Genomic DNA, 17,925 nt, shown 5'->3' on the forward strand with positions numbered 1-17,925 from the left:
CCTGGTACTTGGGACAACACTCAACCAACTGAGCCACTAGGCTGTCATTTTTTATCTTTGCTAGTTGTAAGGTTACCTTAGTTTTTCAAATTTCCTAATATTTGAGTTTTGTACTTTTGAATACTTACTGGTTAGGTAGAAGCAGGCAATATTTCATCACGATTGTTTTCCATATGATGCAGACAAGAAAACCAAGGCCACGCAGGGTAAATGTTTTGCCCAGAACTACACTCTTAAAGGCAGAGCATCTCCTGTCCCCCTGCAGAGCGCTCTCCCTCTGCGCATGCTCGGGAGAGGACACTGTCCCAGCCCCTCGGAGCCTCAGTAGTTGGAGGTATGCCAGCTGTGACTCGCTCTGTTCGGAGCTCAGAGTTCCCTCCATGACCTACTGCAGCCCTGGCGCGAGGGGTGATGTCGCTGACTGGCCCTGGCGGGGCTGGGCACCGAGCTGGCGATCCCATGGGCAGAGGTGCAGGGCCATCCGTTGTCCAGCTGTCTCCTCCTCCTTCAGTTCTCAGAGCTCTGTTTTGCCAGCCCGTTGGCTCGAGGCTACGCGGTCTGTGGCAAGGAACCGACTGGCGCTGCACTGCCTCCTATGCCGGGGGTTTAACTTGGGTTCCTTGGCTCAGTGACATGGTCTCCAACCACTGGAATTTATCAGCCACAAGTTTCTAGGAAATGCAAATGAAGGGCCTGGAAAGAAATGCAGGAGGGTTTGTAAGAGGAAGACACGAGGATGAGCTTCCTCTGTAGGCTTCCGGAGGGGAGGGGTCCGTGGGCAGTAGCAACGGAGCCAGTGTCAGGAGGCTAGCCCTTCTCGGCCCAGGCAGACACCGGGGAAGTGACGGCCTGCACAGACATTGTTCTCAGGAGGATAAGGGGTCTGCTACTGGAATGTACAGTCTGCAGGGCAGAACAGGAGGCTGGAAATGCTCCGGTGCCCGTTCCCTGCCCTCTCCCCTCCAAACCCAGAGCTCAGGACCTGGGTTTCTCAGGCCCCCACTGTGGCACCCCACTTAGAGACCTGGGAGCTAAACTTGCAGATCCTCCATGTAACCTGTCGTATATGTAGATATGGTTCTGGTTAGCCCATACACGTAATTCAGAATAGAGTGAGAATGACGGATAGGAAACATTTTACAATTTAAATGAAATGCTGCGAAACCCAGAGAAATCTCTACTTGATGGAATATGAGGCAAATCCTTGAGATACGGGTCCTTTCCCCTTAAGACTTCTGTACCCTACCTGTAAACTAACAGTCAGCAACTTGGCTTTTTTTTTCTGATATCTGTCAATTCTCTCTACATTGGACTCTCTCAGTCAACTCAAAATGCCGTGTGTCTTTCCTGGGACCCCAGTAGATGGCATTGTCTCTAGGGGGGACACCATTGCTCTCCAGAAGCCCCTTCCCTTCATGGATCCCACGAAGCTGTGTCTTCTGTCCTCCCTCTGCAGGCTCCGACGAGGAATACATTTACATGAACAAAGTGACAGTCGACAAGCAGCAGAATGCTGAGTCCCAAGACAAAGGTATGGGGCCGGGGCTGCTGGCGGCCTGGTCCGCTCCCAGGAGAGGGGGAGGTGTGAACTTTGGTCCCCTCCCAGCCCTCCGTCCTCCCCGCCAGCCCCACAGACGGGCCTGCTGGGGACATTTTTGGAAATCACATTTTGGTGGATGGTATTTTGGGTTGATGTATTTTGGGATGTTTCATCAGGCCACCTCCTTGCCTCTTTAAGGTCTCGCGTCCCCCTCATGGATAAGGAATTTGTTCCCAAATCTCTCAGCTCTTCCCGGCATTGGCCCAGGAATAGGAAGTCATAACTCAGATGTTTGGGGAAAGCAGCTGGGGAAGGTGCTGATTCCGCGGTTCCAGCTTCACGTCTTTGACAGAGTCTGGATTTTGTGCGGGGGGAGGGCGCGGGGGCAGGAAGTGGGCATGTCAGCAGCCACCTTCACATCAACGCTTATTTCAAAGGCGTTCTCGCTGGAGAATGTTTTGTCTTCCCCTGGAAGAACGTGGTGAGTCTTCCACGCTGTCTCGGTCTCTTCTCAGTTCCACTTGCTACTTTTTCTTCTGAAAACCCCAGGAGTGGCGCTGGCAGACCCCCGGAGGCCTGGAGGTCCGCAGGCTGCCTCGCTGTGGAAAAGGGGGCGTTAGAAGCCCCGTCTCCCAACTGCCTGTTACCCAAATACAAAGGCTTAGAGAGAGGTGGAGACGGCGCCCCAGAGCCCTTGGTCCTATTAAAAGCTTGGCTTCTGAACATCAGCCACCAAAGCCCCGACGCCAGGTCTGCTTGTGCCCGGCTGTCCCAGGGCCACCAGCCGAAGTGGTCAGACACAGAAGAGGCTTCGGTGCCTTTTTCTTAAGAGCCACGGGGCGTGGAGGTCGAGCTCCTCAGTGCGACTCCCCATCCCCTGCCCCCTCGCCAAGCCTGGGCCTCAGCAGAACCCGTCGGTGCGGACACAGCCACTGCGCCCAGGGCCGTTGGCCTTCCTGTTGAACTGTGGGAAGGAAGGAGCCGTAATCACAGGGTGGGAGCTGAGTGAGGCTCAATATAGTGACCACAGGGCAGCAGGAGCTCTGTGGCGAGGCCGTTTTTGACACGGGGCAGGTGGAGGAGAGGGTGCCAGCCTGCCAGAAACCCAAACCAGCTCCCTCCGAGGATCTGTGGCAGGGGCACCGCTGCACCCTATTCCTGGAGGAAAAACAACATGGGCTCCAGGGCCCAGCTGCCCGTGTAATTAACACCTGCTCAAATAGAACTCCCGGCGCACGTGACCGACATTCCTGGGTAATGAGAGCCTGCTGGGAGGCTGGGCACCCCTCACCGAGCCGTCTGCTTGCTGCCCACAGCGCCCGAGGAGCAGAACCCACTGGCCAACGGGGAGCTGCGCCAGCTGTCCACGGCCCCGCAGAAGAGTCTCCCGGACCTCCCGCCCCCCAAGATCGTAAGTGTGGGTCCAAGACCCCTGACTTCCCTGACTTGAGCCCCATGAACTTGCAGTTTTGTCACAGGTACCAGTCCGCCACATAGCTGGCATTTTCGGAGTCCCTACTGTGTGTCAGGCGTGGGGCAAGGCACTGGGAGAGGCGGCAAGAGTAAGCGTGTGTGCAGGTGACATTTTGCTCAGGGCCACGGTACTAGGATGCTAAGAGTCATGGAAGTGGGCGATGAGGGAGATCACCTTTAGCAAGTGCCACGATGTATCCGAGGCCACGGCAGGCTTTTTACCCAGCATCCTGTGGGGCCATGTCCAGCTGTGGTCACCAACTCAGGCCACAAGGAACTTTGAGAATTGTTCGTCACATCCCTGTACTTGGGAGAAACGGTAGCTCTCTCTGAACTTAGAAACATCCACGTTTGTTAAGGTGGCCCCAGGGCCTACCCAGTGTGGCCCAGCTGCGTTCCAGCCTCCTCGCTGGTGCTCGTCACTGTGCTTGTACCACATGGTGGATCCTGCCTCAGGGCCTTTGCACTTCCTGGGCCTGGCTTTTCAATGGCTGCTGCCTCCCCATCTCTTAGATAGACTTTCCCTGACCTGCCTACGTCAGGCCTCCCACCTCCATCCCACCCCAGTTACTGTCTGTCCCACTGTCCAGTCACCACCATGGCACGTGCCACCTTTGAAGTGACCTTATGTATTATGTCTCCCAAACCAGGCATAAGCTCCTTAGGACAGGGACTCTTATTTAGTGATTAGTGTCCATGTCTGCACACTGTGCACCACACACATGTGAATGAATGGAAGGTAGCACGGACTTACAGAATCAGGCCTGGGTTCAGATCCCAGCTCTGCCGGGTGCTAGCTCTTTGACCTTGAGCAAGTTATGCAGGTCTCTGGCTCCTGTTTCCTGGTGTCTAAATGAAAGGAATGTGAAATTCTCTGTCATGAGCGTCTCATGCGGTGGCCTGAGGCTGTGCGTGGCCTGCTACGTTAGTATCCCGTGAGGTGGGCAGTGGTGCGTGGCCTGCCACGTTAGTATCCCGCGAGGTGGGCAGTGGTGCGTGACCTGCCACGTTAGTATCCCGCGAGGTGGGCAGTGGTGCGTGGCCTGCCACGTTAGTATCCCGCGAGGTGGGCAGTGGTGTGTGACCTGCCACGTTAGTATCCCGCGAGGTGGGCAGTGGTGCGTGGCCTGCCACGTTAGTATCCCGCGAGGTGGGCAGTGGTGCGTGGCCTGCCACGTTAGTATCCCGCGAGGTGGGCAGTGGTGCGTGGCCTGCCACGTTAGTATCCCGCGAGGTGGGCAGTGGTGTTTACGTCTTATGGGTGAGGAGCCTGGATCAGCAGGTTTGGGACATCTGAGCGTCACCAGCCTCTAAGTGGCAGAGCCAGAACTTGCCCCCGAGTTTGTTCTTCTATGGGAGCTGGTTGGGGTGGCCTCCTCGAGAGGTATGAGGTGAGGGGGGAAGGAGGTCTGTGAGTCAGGGGCCCTAGGGACCAGCAGGAAGCTGTGTGGCGCCACGGACACCGAGCTCCCTCCAAGCCATCCATCGAGGTCTGCGGGCGGAGGTCACTGCTGAGGGGTCTTGACCCCAGGGCTGCCCCTTTCATCCATGCTTCCTGAGGGGTGGCAGGCTCTCCTAGACCACACTGACGGGACCTGGAGCGCTTGGGACCCTGTCCCACTGCACGAGGCTCCTTGGGTTGAGTGAGACAGGTGGACTGAGCCTGCGTCCCTGGGTGTCCCCACTCCACAGACAACTCTGGGGACTGCCCCACCCTGGTGCACACAGGCAGTGTCCTCACCCGCCGTGAAGGAGTGCCTATTTTTGCAAGTTCTTCATAAGAAGAAGCAGAGGCTCAGGGAGTGAAAACAACGGCACGATCCCTCCCCTGGGTGGTGGCAGAGCCACCACCGAGCGTGGCCCTTGGTGTCCCGGCCACTCCGCGGCCTCCCGGACCTGGCCGGTTTTCTTAGCAGAGCAAAGGCACCGGTTCCGTTCCTCCCAGAAAGCTCCTCCCTCTCTGCCCAGGACACGGGGGAGACGGCGCGTCCCTCTGCTCTCAATAGCTGTAGCCCCGTGGGCGGGCGCGTCCAGGTCCCACGTGCTGGGTGGCGGGGACGAGAGGGGCTGCTCCGGGCCAGCGGGCACCTTCCCACCCTCAATTCAGCATCTGCTTTTGCCACTGTGGCCCTTCCTGGGGCAGGAGTTCGTGGGTCAACGCCTGGCACCCTGTGGATGGGCTGACGTGCCCTGGGACGCTGTCCCTCACACGGTGGCGGGCTGAGAGGCCCCGGTCCGGGACTGGCCGCAGGGAGAAAGCAGTCAGGTCGCACGAGTCCCGGCAGCCCGGGGGTTCTGGTGCTGGAGTTTCCTCGTCCTTTGCCAGGCACCCGGCGTGGGCCCAGAGGCCCCCGGCCTGGGATGTGAGGAGCAGGGCCTGACAGCAAGGCAGGGTGGCTCAGGCCTGGAGAGGCCCGGTCGGCGTTGGAGAGAAGTTGGGGGAAATATCACCACCCAAGAAGAACACATCCCGGGGTGGCCTTCTGACGTGTGGCGATCGTTCCTGTGCACACACTCCAGGCCCTGGGGAGGGTTCCAGCCAAGCAGCTGACCTCAGTCTTCCCTCCTTGTGGGACCTCTCTGCTGGGACAGGGAGGGCTCACTCCCTGTTCTAGGTCTTTCCCAGGTCTGTCCTGGGCACCCCCCCAGGGAGCCTCTGGATGCGGAGTTTAAAGGCGTGCTGGCACAGTCCGGGGTCCCCCACCCCTGCATGCTCACACACGGCCGCTGCCCCTCAGGCCTCCTCTCCTGTCACGTCTGGCCCAAGGAGCCGTCACGCTCAGAGTGGTGTCAGGGCAGGGGACAGCCGAGGCTCGGCTCTGAGGAGTGGGGGGAGGACCTGAGCAGCAGCCGCAGTTTGGGAGCATGAGCGTGCAGTGACCCTGGGACCTCTGCTTCACACAGAGGAAGCCTCACCCCTTCCCACCCTGACCCCAGAGCTTCAGGGCACCATCGTCCAGCCCCAGGCTCCCAGCGGCGGCGGCGGCTGGATGTCTGCCTCAGGTTTGAGGTCCTCCATGCCTGTGTCCGGGCCACGGGTATGGCCTCTGCCCCAGGCTCGGGGTGTCCTGGTTCTCGCTGGCGGCCTGGGCCCTCCTGAGTCACTGGACAGCAGACCTGACCGGCATCAGGAGGGTCAGCCAGGGGTCTGGAGCAGCCTCGTGGGTGTGGCCAGTGACTCAGGCAGCTGTGGTGCTTCCAGGCCGCTGGCCACACGGCCAGGTGCTGTGGTCTCTGCAGGAGAAGCAGATGTGTGCTGGCCCCGCTACGCTCCTGGCTAGCACAGCCATCTCCACCCCCCTCCCCTAAGGGGCCTGACACGCATTGCTCTTGGGGAGGCAGCAGCTCACTGCACAGAGGACATCGCCAGTTGGTCTGGGGACCGTCCACCGTGCTCTCGGGGGCAGGTGGCTCGGACGCGGGGCTACGGCAGGCCGTCTGGGCCACGTGGGCCGGCCCTGTCCTGCAGCCCTGAGCTCAGTCGGCATCGGCGGACGATGGCCCCCTGGCCAACCCCACAGCCGCCTGCGTTTTGCAAGGCGAGTCGTCCTGCAGCACAGCCTCCCCGACTGCGCTTCGTGTCACCTGTGGACACCCCTGCCCTGCAGCAGCTGACCTGGCCAGCTGAGATCGGACACCCTGCGCGGCCTGCATCTGCTGTTTGGCCCTCTGCCGACCTCTGGTGGTTTCCTTCCCTGTCCCTTCCCGTGGGCCTTCGGAAAGGTCTTGAAGTCCCATCTCTCCTGCATCTTCATTTAACAATGCTGCTGCTGCTGCTGCTGATGATGATGATGATGATGAAAATGATAGTTCTTTATTCTCAACCTGGGCGATCAGGATCCCTTGCTCCCTGGGCCTCTGATATAGGCCGTTGCGTCAGTGGGATGACGGGGCTCTCTTCGGAACTATGGAAATCGTTTTACTTTTTAACTTGACCCAGAGTCTTCCCTTTTGCAGCAGGCCTAAGAGCAGGGACTGTCTTCTTGAATCCTCACCCGAGGACGTGTGTATTGATTTTAGAGAGAGGAAGAGGAGGAGAGAAATGTTGATGTGAGAGAGAAACATCAGTCGGTTGCCTCCCGTGTGCTCCCCAACTGGGGATCAAACCCGAGAGCTAGGTATGTGCCCTGACTGGGAATCGAACCCGCAACCTTCTTTTGGTGTACTGGATGACATTCCAACCAACTGAGCCCCCAGCCGGGACAGGGACTGTCTTCTTTAGAGAGACAGAGCTTGGTATAAGCCTAGTCAAGCCCAGAGTCCCCTCTCTCCCCAGGGTACATCTGTTCTTCTGCCCTCTGACATGTACATAGCCACTTTTCTCCCTTTGATACTTTTCTATTTTATTTTTAGGTTATTAAAGTTAATATATATTAAGTATTTAATAATGCTGAGCCCAGTTTAATCCTCACAGTAATCCCCTCTGAGAGATGTTTCTACTCTCTCTCCCCATTTTACAGCAGAGGAACTAAGACCCAGAGAGGTCAAGTAAGTTGCCCAGGGTCACACAGCTCAGATGTGCCAGTGTTAGGATTCAAACCCCAGCCCCAGAGGTCGGATTCCAACCACTGCCCTGTCCATACTGCCTGTCCCTGTAACCATCCATTTATAGGCGATTTTACAGTGAGAGGCTTGTACAAAACACTCCCTGGTGCCCGCCCCCAGACAGGACAGTAGGGCCCGAGTGGTGGTAATGAGCAGGATGAGCTCCTCAGAAGGCTCCGATCCCCCTTTGTCCTGTTCTAATCGCAGGATCTGGACTGGTGCCGGATCTTGGGTGCTTGGAGCCTCTCTCCCGATAGGATCCACCTCCTCGCCAAGAGGATGGTCCCAGCTCCACTTGATGGGAGTGGGGTTTCGTGGAGGCTGGAGCCGGAGGCCCGGCCAGGTCAAAAGCATGAGCCCCAGGACCCACGTGCGGAGACCTTGATGCTGCCCGGGTGAGGGGACAGTCTCCCCTCGGAGAAGCTGGCTCTCAGAGGACCACAGCTGAGTCTCTTGAGCAGCTCTTCTCAGGCTGACAAGGGGCCAAGAATGGCCAAGAGGAGCAGAGATGTCTGGCCAGGCTCGTGGCAGCAAAGGTGAAAGGTCACCCACTAGCAGCAGTGTCCACTGTGCAAGGCCCCAGCCTCGCGGAGGGAGCCCGGCCGGGGGTGCCACTCACAGCCGAGCCCCTCAGCAGCCACACCGGCCAGCCCGGGGCAGCAGCTGGACTGCTCGGGAAAGGAACAGATGACGCTGTGCCCTCCTGCACGCTGCGTGAAAGCTGGTCAGAGCCTGCCGCCGGGACTTGTATCAGCTCTCGGTGTGAGGCAGACGAAGTTTCAAGGATCCTGTGTCGGGCCCAGGTGGGAGCCTGGCCTCTGCGGACCCTCCTCCTGTGGCCCCGTCTCCTTGTCAAGACAGCAATCCAGTTACCTGCTCCTGCAGACCCCTGGGTTATGGAGACCCAGATAATGACCACAACCTCCTTGTAGTTGATACGGGCCAGGCCCTGCAAACACCGTCAAGTTTTATCTCGCTGAATCCCCAGTACTGTTCTTGTTTTACAGAGAGGGAATGTCCGGCTCAGAGAGGCTGCCCCAGACCCACGGGCAAATCTGTGGAGTCCTAAAGCCTGGATTCAAACCCAGCACAGTCACTCCGAAGTTCATATAAATAGACTTTAGATGCCAAGCCGCATCTACAGGACTCAGCCCAGGGGACCGTGGTTTTGGTGAAGCCACCGCAGGAGAAGTCCTCTGCCCTGGGGGAAGCGGGAGGGGTCACTCTTGCAGCTGTGCTGAGGACCATTCCACGGGGACCCGAACCCAGGCTGGCTGTCTGGGCTCAGGGCCCTCCGGGGTCCTTCTTCTGGTTGCCTCCTCTTTGGGGTACCCCACCCAGCTCCTTTACCTTAAGAGCCTTCCTTTGCTGTCGCTTGGAGCTCCCCAAAGGCTGAGACCTGCCCCCCTCAGGTAGACTTCTCAAAACCAGGGATGGAAAGACTTCAGACTTGGCCATTTCTGAATATTCCCCTGGCCCCCCTCAGGGGTTTCATGATTCAGAAAGAACTGGAGACGCATGTGAGTGGAGGCTCGTACGTTTATGACCTGTAGCAGAAATAGTCATGCAACAATCTGTCTTTTTTTCCTCCCCTGCAACTGCTTATAAGATCAGCTACGTGTTCTGGTGCCCATGTTACATGTGGAATAATGGAGGCATAGAGGCGATCATGCTCCACGCTTTTACACGGTTGAATGTGTTTTTTTATTCCATTCAAAGTGTGCTCACTCCACCCCCGTGCCACCTGAGAATCTCAGCTCAAAGGTCCTGTCCTCTGGGCATCCTTCCTTGGTCCTCCGTGTTCCTCACACCCTCCTGGTTCCCACCGAACTCTGACCTTGTCTGTTAGAGCACTGTCCCGATGCACTTGATCAGGGCTGTGCGCATTCACTGCCTGGTTCAGTCTCTAGGACCGACTCCTGACCGCCGGGGTGCGCCCCTCGCAGCTCGTACGCGGTCGGCGTTCAGTATTTGCCAAATGAATGATTGAACTTATCATGGTAAACTTTCTGAATCCTGAGAAACCGGGTCATCCGTGTGTCTGACTAGCCCTTGTCGTTTTGGAAAGTATATTCTGTTCAGAAGCCGCCCTAGCTCCCCGACAGCCTGACGCCACCTGGACGTCGTGGGCTCTGCGTCACGTGCGTCGCGACGATTGTGTGCGCCTTGGGTCTGAGCCTCGCCTTGCAGAGGAGGAAGCTGAGGCTCGGGGGGTTGAGTGATGAGCCCACAGCCTTCACGGGACTCCGTGCAGACGCAGCGGACGTGGTCCTGGTGTCCACGTCCTCCCTCCCGACGTGCTTGAAGTCCAACCGAGCAGTTTTTCTTCCTGGGCGTCTTCCCCTCCTCCCACCCACAGGGTTCATTCAAGCGGTTGCCAGTGTTTCGTGTCTGAAAAATGTCTGTTTTCTTTGTTCATACCACAGATTCCAGAACGGAAACGGCTGTCCGTCCCGAAGGTCGAGTCTCCAGAGGGCTACTATGAAGAGGCTGAGCCCTATGACACGTCCCTCAACGGTACATCCCGGGGCCGGGGGTCAGAGAGAGTGCGGTGCTTCCTGCCCAGAGGTGCTGCTGCCAGCAGAGGACAGCAGGGCTTGGGCTGAGACCTGGCCATGGAGCACGAGCCTGTCCGGTGGGGAGCTGACATCTGGAGCAGGTGCTGGGCTCAGGCTGAGACCTGGGCAAGCAGAGGACAGCAGGGCTCGGGCTGAGACCTGGGCAAGCAGAGGACAGCAGGGCTCGGGCTGAGACCTGGCCACGGAGCACGAGCCTGTCCGGGTGCGGAGCTGACATCTGGAGCAGACCCAGCCACCTGCAGGGAGGGGCCGGTTTGATGCTCCTGGTGTTCCCACCTGGATGTTGCTGCATCCAGCACAGAGATGTGTCAGATGGGCGGTGTGCTGGCTGAGGGGGCGGGCCCTCGGGACCCAGGGAAGTATGGTCCGGCTGAGTCAGGGCTCAGTTTCCAGGGTTCTTTCACTGGACTGATAGTTACTGTCCTTCCTGAGTGCCAAGGGCACTCCTAGGGGTCGGAATCAGAGTGCGCCAAGCTCAGCAGCCATGGCCGGTGGGTTCTGTGTGAAGAGACAACAGACAGACATGTGTCAGCTGGTGACAATGATGGCAAACAGCAGGGCCTGGGTTGGGGCAGGAGAGGGGTGGTGTTTTAGATAGGGAAGGCCTCTCTGATCGCGTGCCCTTGAGTGACGTGGGGAATGGGCAGGACAGAGAACCGCAGGGAGAACTTTCCTGACAGCATAGTACATGCAAAGGCCCTGAGGCAGGAGAGCGCCTGGCTCATCTGTGGACTCGCGAGGAGGCCAGTGTAGCAGGAGCAGGTGAGGTGGGTGGAAGGGAGAAACAGGAGATGGGAATACAGAAGTCCACTGCAGGCCATGGTGAGGACTTTGGCTTCTCTCTGAATGAGACCGGAGGGTTCCTTGGTGGCTGACCTAACTTAGGTATTTAAAAGATCATCTGTGCTGTGGGGGCAGGGCTCACACTGGAGCCATCTGTCCCTGGACGGTGGTCTCAGCCCGAGGAAGTCAGATCAGAAATGCTCTTGGAGTTGGAATTGTGGAACATAGACAGGCCCCCGAGGTCCTAGAAGGAAGAGATGGTTGTGACCCACTGTCCCAGGCAGCTGGACCTCTCTCTCTGCCCTCTGCCCCCCTTCCCTTTCCTTCCTTCGTAATGAAAGGTCTTGGAAAGCGTAAAGCAGTTTGCAAATGGAAGAGATGAGGGCCCCTGGTGGCATTGAAGGGGGGCATTGTTGGTTCCACAAAGAACGGATCAAGGATGAGATGGGACCAGTCCCTTGGTGCAGGGAGGATTCTCCGTCTCACACTCCCCTGCTGCCCCGGCCCCGGGAACTGTGTGGGAGGTGAGGGCCTGTTTGTCTGAGGTTATTTTCCTCTAAGAGGCTGGCTTGGTGGGCAGATGTCACTTAGCTCGAATCCACTGAGCGTGCGAGATGTTTTGGGGTCACCAGCCGAGCTGTGATTTCAGACCGAAGCTGTGGGCGTGTAGCTCCCATCTGGCCGCGTCTGGAAGGAGGAAGGAGTGACTCACTGTGGTGGGCACCTCACTGGATCTTCAGCCTGGGGCTCTCCTGGGTGTGGCTTGTGCCAGCCAGAGCCTGTCTGCAGGGCAGACGAGACGTCGTGACACAAACAAGTCGTCAGAAGGACCTGAGCTTCTCGCTGTCCATCTCTGGACTATGGATTCATATTGGTTTAGCCAAGCTGGGGCCAGGGGTCACCACAAGGGCAGCACAAGGGTCGGGAAGGTGCCGATTGCCTTTGTCCCCTGCCAAGGACCGAAGGCGACCTGGGCAGAGCCGGCCACCCTTGCCGTGCCGGGGGGCTTCGCCTATAACATAAGCCAGTCTGCTCTCGGTTTCTGTCTGTCGTCCCCAGCCTGTTTGAGTAGTGGGACATGCAGGAGGAATGGCCGTGGGGCTTCAGCCCCCGGCTCTCGTTCATTGGCTAACAGCCATTTCGCCGACTCCCTGCCAATGACCAGTCTTGGTTTCCTGTCCTGCTGTCGGCACTGTCTCCGCACTGCCCCCAGGGTCTGATCCTCTCTCCCAGGAAAAAAGTGCCTGATGGCCCATGCAGGGGACAGTAGTGTCTGTCCAGCTCCCGCATTGATGATGTCTCCGGTTGGGGTCATGACAGCTGCTGTAACGAGTTGCCCCTTTCAGCTCATGGAGCAGCAATACCAGTCTGCTGCTCACCCACGGACGGGTCAGTGTGGTATTGCTGGTCAGCAGGTAGTGCGGGCTCCCGGCTCCTTCTAGCGTGAGGTCGGCCACCTCCGAGGCCACAGCATCCTCTGCAGAGCGTGGAGAACCCTGCGTGCTTCTGAGAAGCGCCGGCCAGGAGCAGCGCACATTGCTCCTGCCCCCGTTCCCCTGGGGGCGCGTCGGCTCAGGACGTGAGGGCTGGGAAACAAAGTCACGGCCGGCCTGGGGCCTGTCCTGACAAGCCCACACCTCCGGGGGATGGGAAGGCACCAGCTTCGGGTGGCGGGCTGCCCTTCTGCCTCGTCCGGGTCTCTCTCTTCACCTTGTCTCTCTGTCTTGCCTTTGTCTGTGCTTCTGGGCATCACACAGGTCATCCTGGCAGAGCTCCCCTCACTGGACTCCCCAGATGGGTGCAGGTGCCTGAAGGAGTCATTTACGCCACCATCACCTTGGGTATTGCTTGTCCCCAGAGCTGGGGTGCCAGTGATTCCGTGCCTGCTGCCTGGCTCTGCGACCGGGTGCATGCGCCCGCGTGGCCACCGTGCCTGCCCTCGTGCCTGGGCCCCGCATGCCTGGGTCCTCCTTCCACAGACCCTGCCTGTGACCTCGAGCGCATGGCTGGAGGACTCCCCGCTGCTTGGTCGTTCCGTCCTCTGCTCCCCAGGGCAGGTTACAGGAGCAGTGGGGACAGCAGAAAGTGGGGATGGAATTATCTGAGGAGTCTGCTTTCACTCCTGTTCCCCTGTGGCCCCGGAAGCCAAGTTCCTGTTTTAAGAACACCCTGCATTTATGGAGGTGCTGCGGTCGCCCTTTAGGGAGAAAGAAGATGTAGGCTTTTGCCCCAAATTTCCTCCAGGCTGCACCAGGTGGCTAAGTGCTTGGATGTGCTGTTTCTTCTCAGTGAGCTTCCTCCTGGCCCCCGGAGCTGGACGGGCAGGTGTTCGATTCTCCCTGGAACAGGCGGGGCCGCCCCAGAATCAGAGTGCAGGGGGACTTGCCAGTTCCTTCACACGGGCCTCCGGAGCCTCCCGTGTGCACTTCTGTCCCTGCAGGAGAGGTCCCAATGGCATCGCCTCATTCTCCGTCCTGCGCGTATTGCACGGATAACACTGACCATGAGGACCTTTCCCAAATAAAATCACCCTCCCCCTGCCGGCAGATCAAATCAGCTGTTCTGAATTCTTCCCGTTGACCTTCAGTGCTGGTCTGTTTGCACAGAGAAATGTTTTTATATATATATATTTGAATTGAACCTTTTATAAAAGTGCAGAAATGTCTCTCCAGTCCCCGTGTCCTCGGCGCCGTGGCTGGGGCTGGCCCGTGTCCCTCTCCCACCTCAGCACTGTGACGCCAGCCCCATCGGGCAGCCCGCTCCCTTCTGTCCCCTCCTCCTCGGACCGTTAGACACAGGCCGCAGGATGGAGCGCCAGGCTTCCACTAGCATCTTATTTTCTAGTAGCTGGGGAGGGAGGAGGGTAGCAAGGTAAACTACCACCTGGCCAGCCTCTCTGCCACCACCTGGCCCTCTTTTCCGGCCACCTCGAGCTTTTTCCCTGGTCCCTGAGTCAGGAAGGCCCTTTAGTCTCCTGTACTTCTGAACGTCTTGTGTTATGGTCTTATTATATTTAAAGCAAAGATTTTCATTTTCCCTTCAGGCCGCTGCATGTTTTGTTTACACATGCATTGTAAGACGTCCAGTGGAAGAATTGTAATTGCTTTCTTTTTTTTTTTCTTTATTGATTTTTAGAAAGGAGGGGAGATGGAGAGAGAGAGAGAGAGAGAGACAGACATCAATGAGAGAGAACATTAGTTGGCCATCTCCTGCATGCCCCTGACTGGGGATCAGGCCCACAACCTGGGCATGTGCCCTGACCAGGACTCGAACCAGCAACCTCTTGGTGCACGAGTCGACGCTCAACCACTGAGCCACACCGGCTGGGCTGTAATTGCTTTCTTTATCAGTCTCTCTCCAGTCTCTAGTTTTCGCCCCTTGAGGAGGCAAACACCAGGCCTACCAAATTACATAATGTATCGACTTGACCAAATAAATGCTATTTGGGGGAAAATACGAAAGTATGAGTAAGTGCTGATTATTCCAATAGAAATACATTGGAAATAAAGGATAGAATTCAGAGGGAGCAGTGTGAACAGAAGCTTCCAGGATGAAAGGACAATGTAAACAATAGCATGTGCTCTGGGGAAATGGAAAATGCGGCGGGATGTTTGCGTCCACAAAGGTGGCACACAGGGAATTTTCGAGGTGCTTTCTCGCTTGCCCTCGGATTCTCCGAGTTTCCCTGTAACCCCCGGAGGTGGGCGGGCGGGTGTTGCTCAACTTTCCGCATGCATGCTCCTGAGTGGATAACATCGCACATCCCCTAGGACGTGCTGAGTTGCTTGAATTAATGTCTCAATGCATGTCGACCTCCCCCTCCCTTCCTTCTTTAAAAACTAGTTTCCTAGCATAAGCTCCCAGGCCCGGGATTACTGGGTCACAGGGTGCTTTTATGGCCCTTGAAACCGCGCAGGCTGCCAGACTGTTTTCTGAGAGGCTCGGGCTGACTGGCATGGCCCCCAGCAATGGGCGCGCGGGCCCCCCACTGGGAGCACCCGTTTTCCATGTCTGCCTGTTTGATAGGTATAAAGTTATGAACTGCGCAACATTGTTATTAAGTCATGAAGGGGAGGAGTACCACGCTGCTTTTCAAGAAAACTGATACTAAAATATTTAGAGAATTATTTTTAGAAATTGTGTAACAACCTAAAGCACGTTTTCATTGGTGTTGTGGCTAGAATAACTGTGGCAGTGGACTCATTCCGTGGTCTGTGTTCCAATTCAAATATGGTTCCATTTTCTTAGTGTGCAGGCACCTGGCTCTGCAGGTAATAGAAGGGGCTTCTGGGGAGGGGGAGGCAAGGGGCCGATGTGTCCTTTCTGAAGGGTATCCTGGGGAGGAGAGGCTTCATTCACCCTGACTCCATGAGACAGAACGTGTCTGGAGCAGTCGCAGGGAAGTGGATGATGGACCCACTTTCTGACTGTTAGAGCTGCTCAGTGATGGAAGCAGTTGTGAGGTAGTGAGCTCCCTGTCCATTGAGGAATTCAAGCAGAGGCTGGAGCAGCATCAAGGTTACAGTGGAGAGGATTCCTGTGTTGAGCCAGGGATCCTGGTGCTCTCTGTTCTGCCTTTTGGGGTTCCGTTGACGGACTTCTCCTTCACCCAGTTTTGTTGGCCTCGAGTGGCACAGAGGCCACTCTTGAGGACAGAGCGACTCTGGCAGGGCAGAGGGGCAGAGACGGCGTGTAGAGTGGGCATAGGTCTGCATCCCGTTTGTGCTGGTGATCTGGAGTCTTCCGAGTGGAAGGAAAACGTGAGATCGGCGTGTTGCCCGGGGTGGAGGGAGGGGACGAGCAGACAGAGTCAGGCCTGTGCGGGGAGGTGTTCAGTGGGGGGAGAACGCAGTCTGGAGGGTGAGGAGGGATTATTTATAAGGTTATGATGAGGAGGGGTCGCTGAGGAGTGGCAGGATGGCCCTCCCCCAGAAAGCCGTCTCCTGCCATGGTATTTTTGCCCCCCTGCTCCTAGGATTGATCCAGGGACAGAGCAGGCCCAGCCGGGCAGGCAGATGTCAGGGCCTGGCCACGTGCCCGGTTCCGGGCTCACACAGCCCTTCCTCCCAGCCACGGACAGTGAGGGTGCCAGGCTCAGGAGGTCCTCACCCCACTGCTTCGTCCTCAGATGGAGAAACAGAGGCCCTGAGTGGGGATCTGGCGGTCGCCAGAGCCAACGGCCCGTCTGAGGCGGTGTCTGGTCAGGTCTCTCCGGAGTCTGAGGTGACAGGATTGAGGAGGAAAAGGGAAGGACGTCTGGTTTAACGTCATCTGTACATGTGGGCAGAGAGCATCCAAGGAGCTGTGCTCAGGGGGCTTGGGGACCAGGAAGTGCCTGGGTCTGTGGTCAGCAGCGTGGGGCTGGGGCCCGGGGCCGCTGCTGCCTGCTCCCTCCCTTCCGGACAGACCGGCATGTTCAGGAACGTCCCACCCTGCTGGGCGGGACTCGGGGATGTGACCACGGGGTCTGCCTTGCAGAGGATGGAGAGGCCGTGAGCAGCTCCTACGAGTCCTACGACGAGGATGAGAACAGCAAGGGCAAGGTGGCCCCCTACCAGTGGCCCTCCCCCGAGGCCAGCATCGAGCTGATGCGCGACACCCGCATCTGCGCCTTCCTGTGGCGCAAGAAGTGGCTGGGGCAGTGGGCCAAGCAGCTCTGCGTGATCAAGGACACCAGGCTCCTGGTCAGTGGTCTCAGGGCGCGTTCCGGTCCCCCCCCCCCCTTAATCCTCACCCGAGGATTTTTTCCATTGATTTGATTTTCTTGTTTTTAGCTGGAGTAGAAGGGGGGGAGGGAGGTGGAGAGAGAGAGAAACATCAATGGGAAGGCGGCACATTGATTGGCTGCCTCCCGCACGACCCCGACTTGGGACGGGAATCCCCCTGCAACCCTTGACCGGGAACCGAACCCACCACCCTTCAAAGGTCCACGGGCTGATGCTCTAACTGCTGAGCCAAACCAGCCCTGACTAGTCTTCCCTTTTTGGGGGGGAGGGTGTGGTCCCTCATACCAGGTGGTCAAAGCCTTTTGTACCCGATTTTCACCACTCCCTAACCTGAAATTATATATAAAATTTTGCATGTATGAATGTTCCTTTTTTAAATTTTGTTTGTATGGTTCATTATTGCCGAAAATAAACCTCCTCTGATCAAGCTTCCAGGAAAGTGCTTTTCTAGAACTGGAAAAGTCTAGTCGTTTTCATCGGACTCTCGAGGGGGACTGTGGTCACCCCCCCCACCCCCTCACACTTTTTCCAGGAACCTTTTTGTCCCCTGGTCTGAGGGCCCATCTTCCGCCCATCCTGACCACTGCGTTTGTCTGTAGCGTGAAAATCACCGGTTAGGTTGGTATCTTCTCAGAATTTGAATTAGTGATCATAAGACAAGCCCCATAAAGGAATCAGAAGACATTATTCTGACCACAGCCCTGTTTCCTGTTACTTTACATTGTTTTACGTCCTGACTCAAAGTTCTGTGGCACCATTATAACCAGCTCTTCACTGGTTACAGTGTGCCCTGTCCCGTGCAGATGGTCCTTCGGGTGATCCTATTACACAGCCCCGTGGGGACCCCCTTGCAAGAATGAGAAATGGGGGGGGTGGCAGAGTCTTTTCTCCAGGAGGAGAAGAAAGTCCCTTCCTTTCTCCTAACTAAGCGGAGGATAAACTTAGTCTTCCTGCCTTACAGACCCCTGACTGGGGGAGCTGAGCAAGGCATGCAGAGAGGGGGAGACGTGGACAAGCGTGACCCCCCTGGAGGCGACCAAGTTGCCCTCAGAGGACACACTTGAGGCGCCAGCCCAGGCCTGAGAGAGAGAGAGAAGCAGGCCCTGGGCATCCCTGGCTGAGGCCAGAGAGGCTTGGAGGAGAGGGAGCCAGCCTGCCTGGTCTGATGCTGAGACCATGTTGCTGACATTTGAGGTTGCGGTTCTGCACTTGCCCTGGGTGTCTGGCCCTTTGCTTTGTTGGGCAGAGCCCAGAACCATCGGGTCCTGCCGTGCCTGGC

The 17,925-nt window shown here is 57.4% G+C and overlaps 1 protein-coding gene across 2 annotated transcripts in view; it reads left to right on the plus strand.

Moving 5' to 3' along the window:
- AFAP1L2 (actin filament associated protein 1 like 2) overlaps positions 1–17,925 on the plus strand; it is a 96,002-nt gene that overhangs the window by 64,820 nt on the left and 13,257 nt on the right. For both annotated transcript variants that reach the window (XM_036265102.1, XM_036265103.1), the window contains exons 3-6: positions 1,457–1,531; positions 2,857–2,951; positions 9,985–10,075; positions 16,399–16,604. In XM_036265102.1, coding sequence (XP_036120995.1) covers positions 1,457–1,531; positions 2,857–2,951; positions 9,985–10,075; positions 16,399–16,604 — 467 coding nt within the window. The remainder of the gene's footprint in view (positions 1–1,456; positions 1,532–2,856; positions 2,952–9,984; positions 10,076–16,398; positions 16,605–17,925) is intronic.

Source organism: Molossus molossus, unplaced genomic scaffold (genome assembly GCF_014108415.1).
Source record: "Molossus molossus isolate mMolMol1 unplaced genomic scaffold, mMolMol1.p scaffold_m16_p_17, whole genome shotgun sequence".
NCBI classification, from domain to species: Eukaryota; Metazoa; Chordata; class Mammalia; order Chiroptera; family Molossidae; genus Molossus; species Molossus molossus.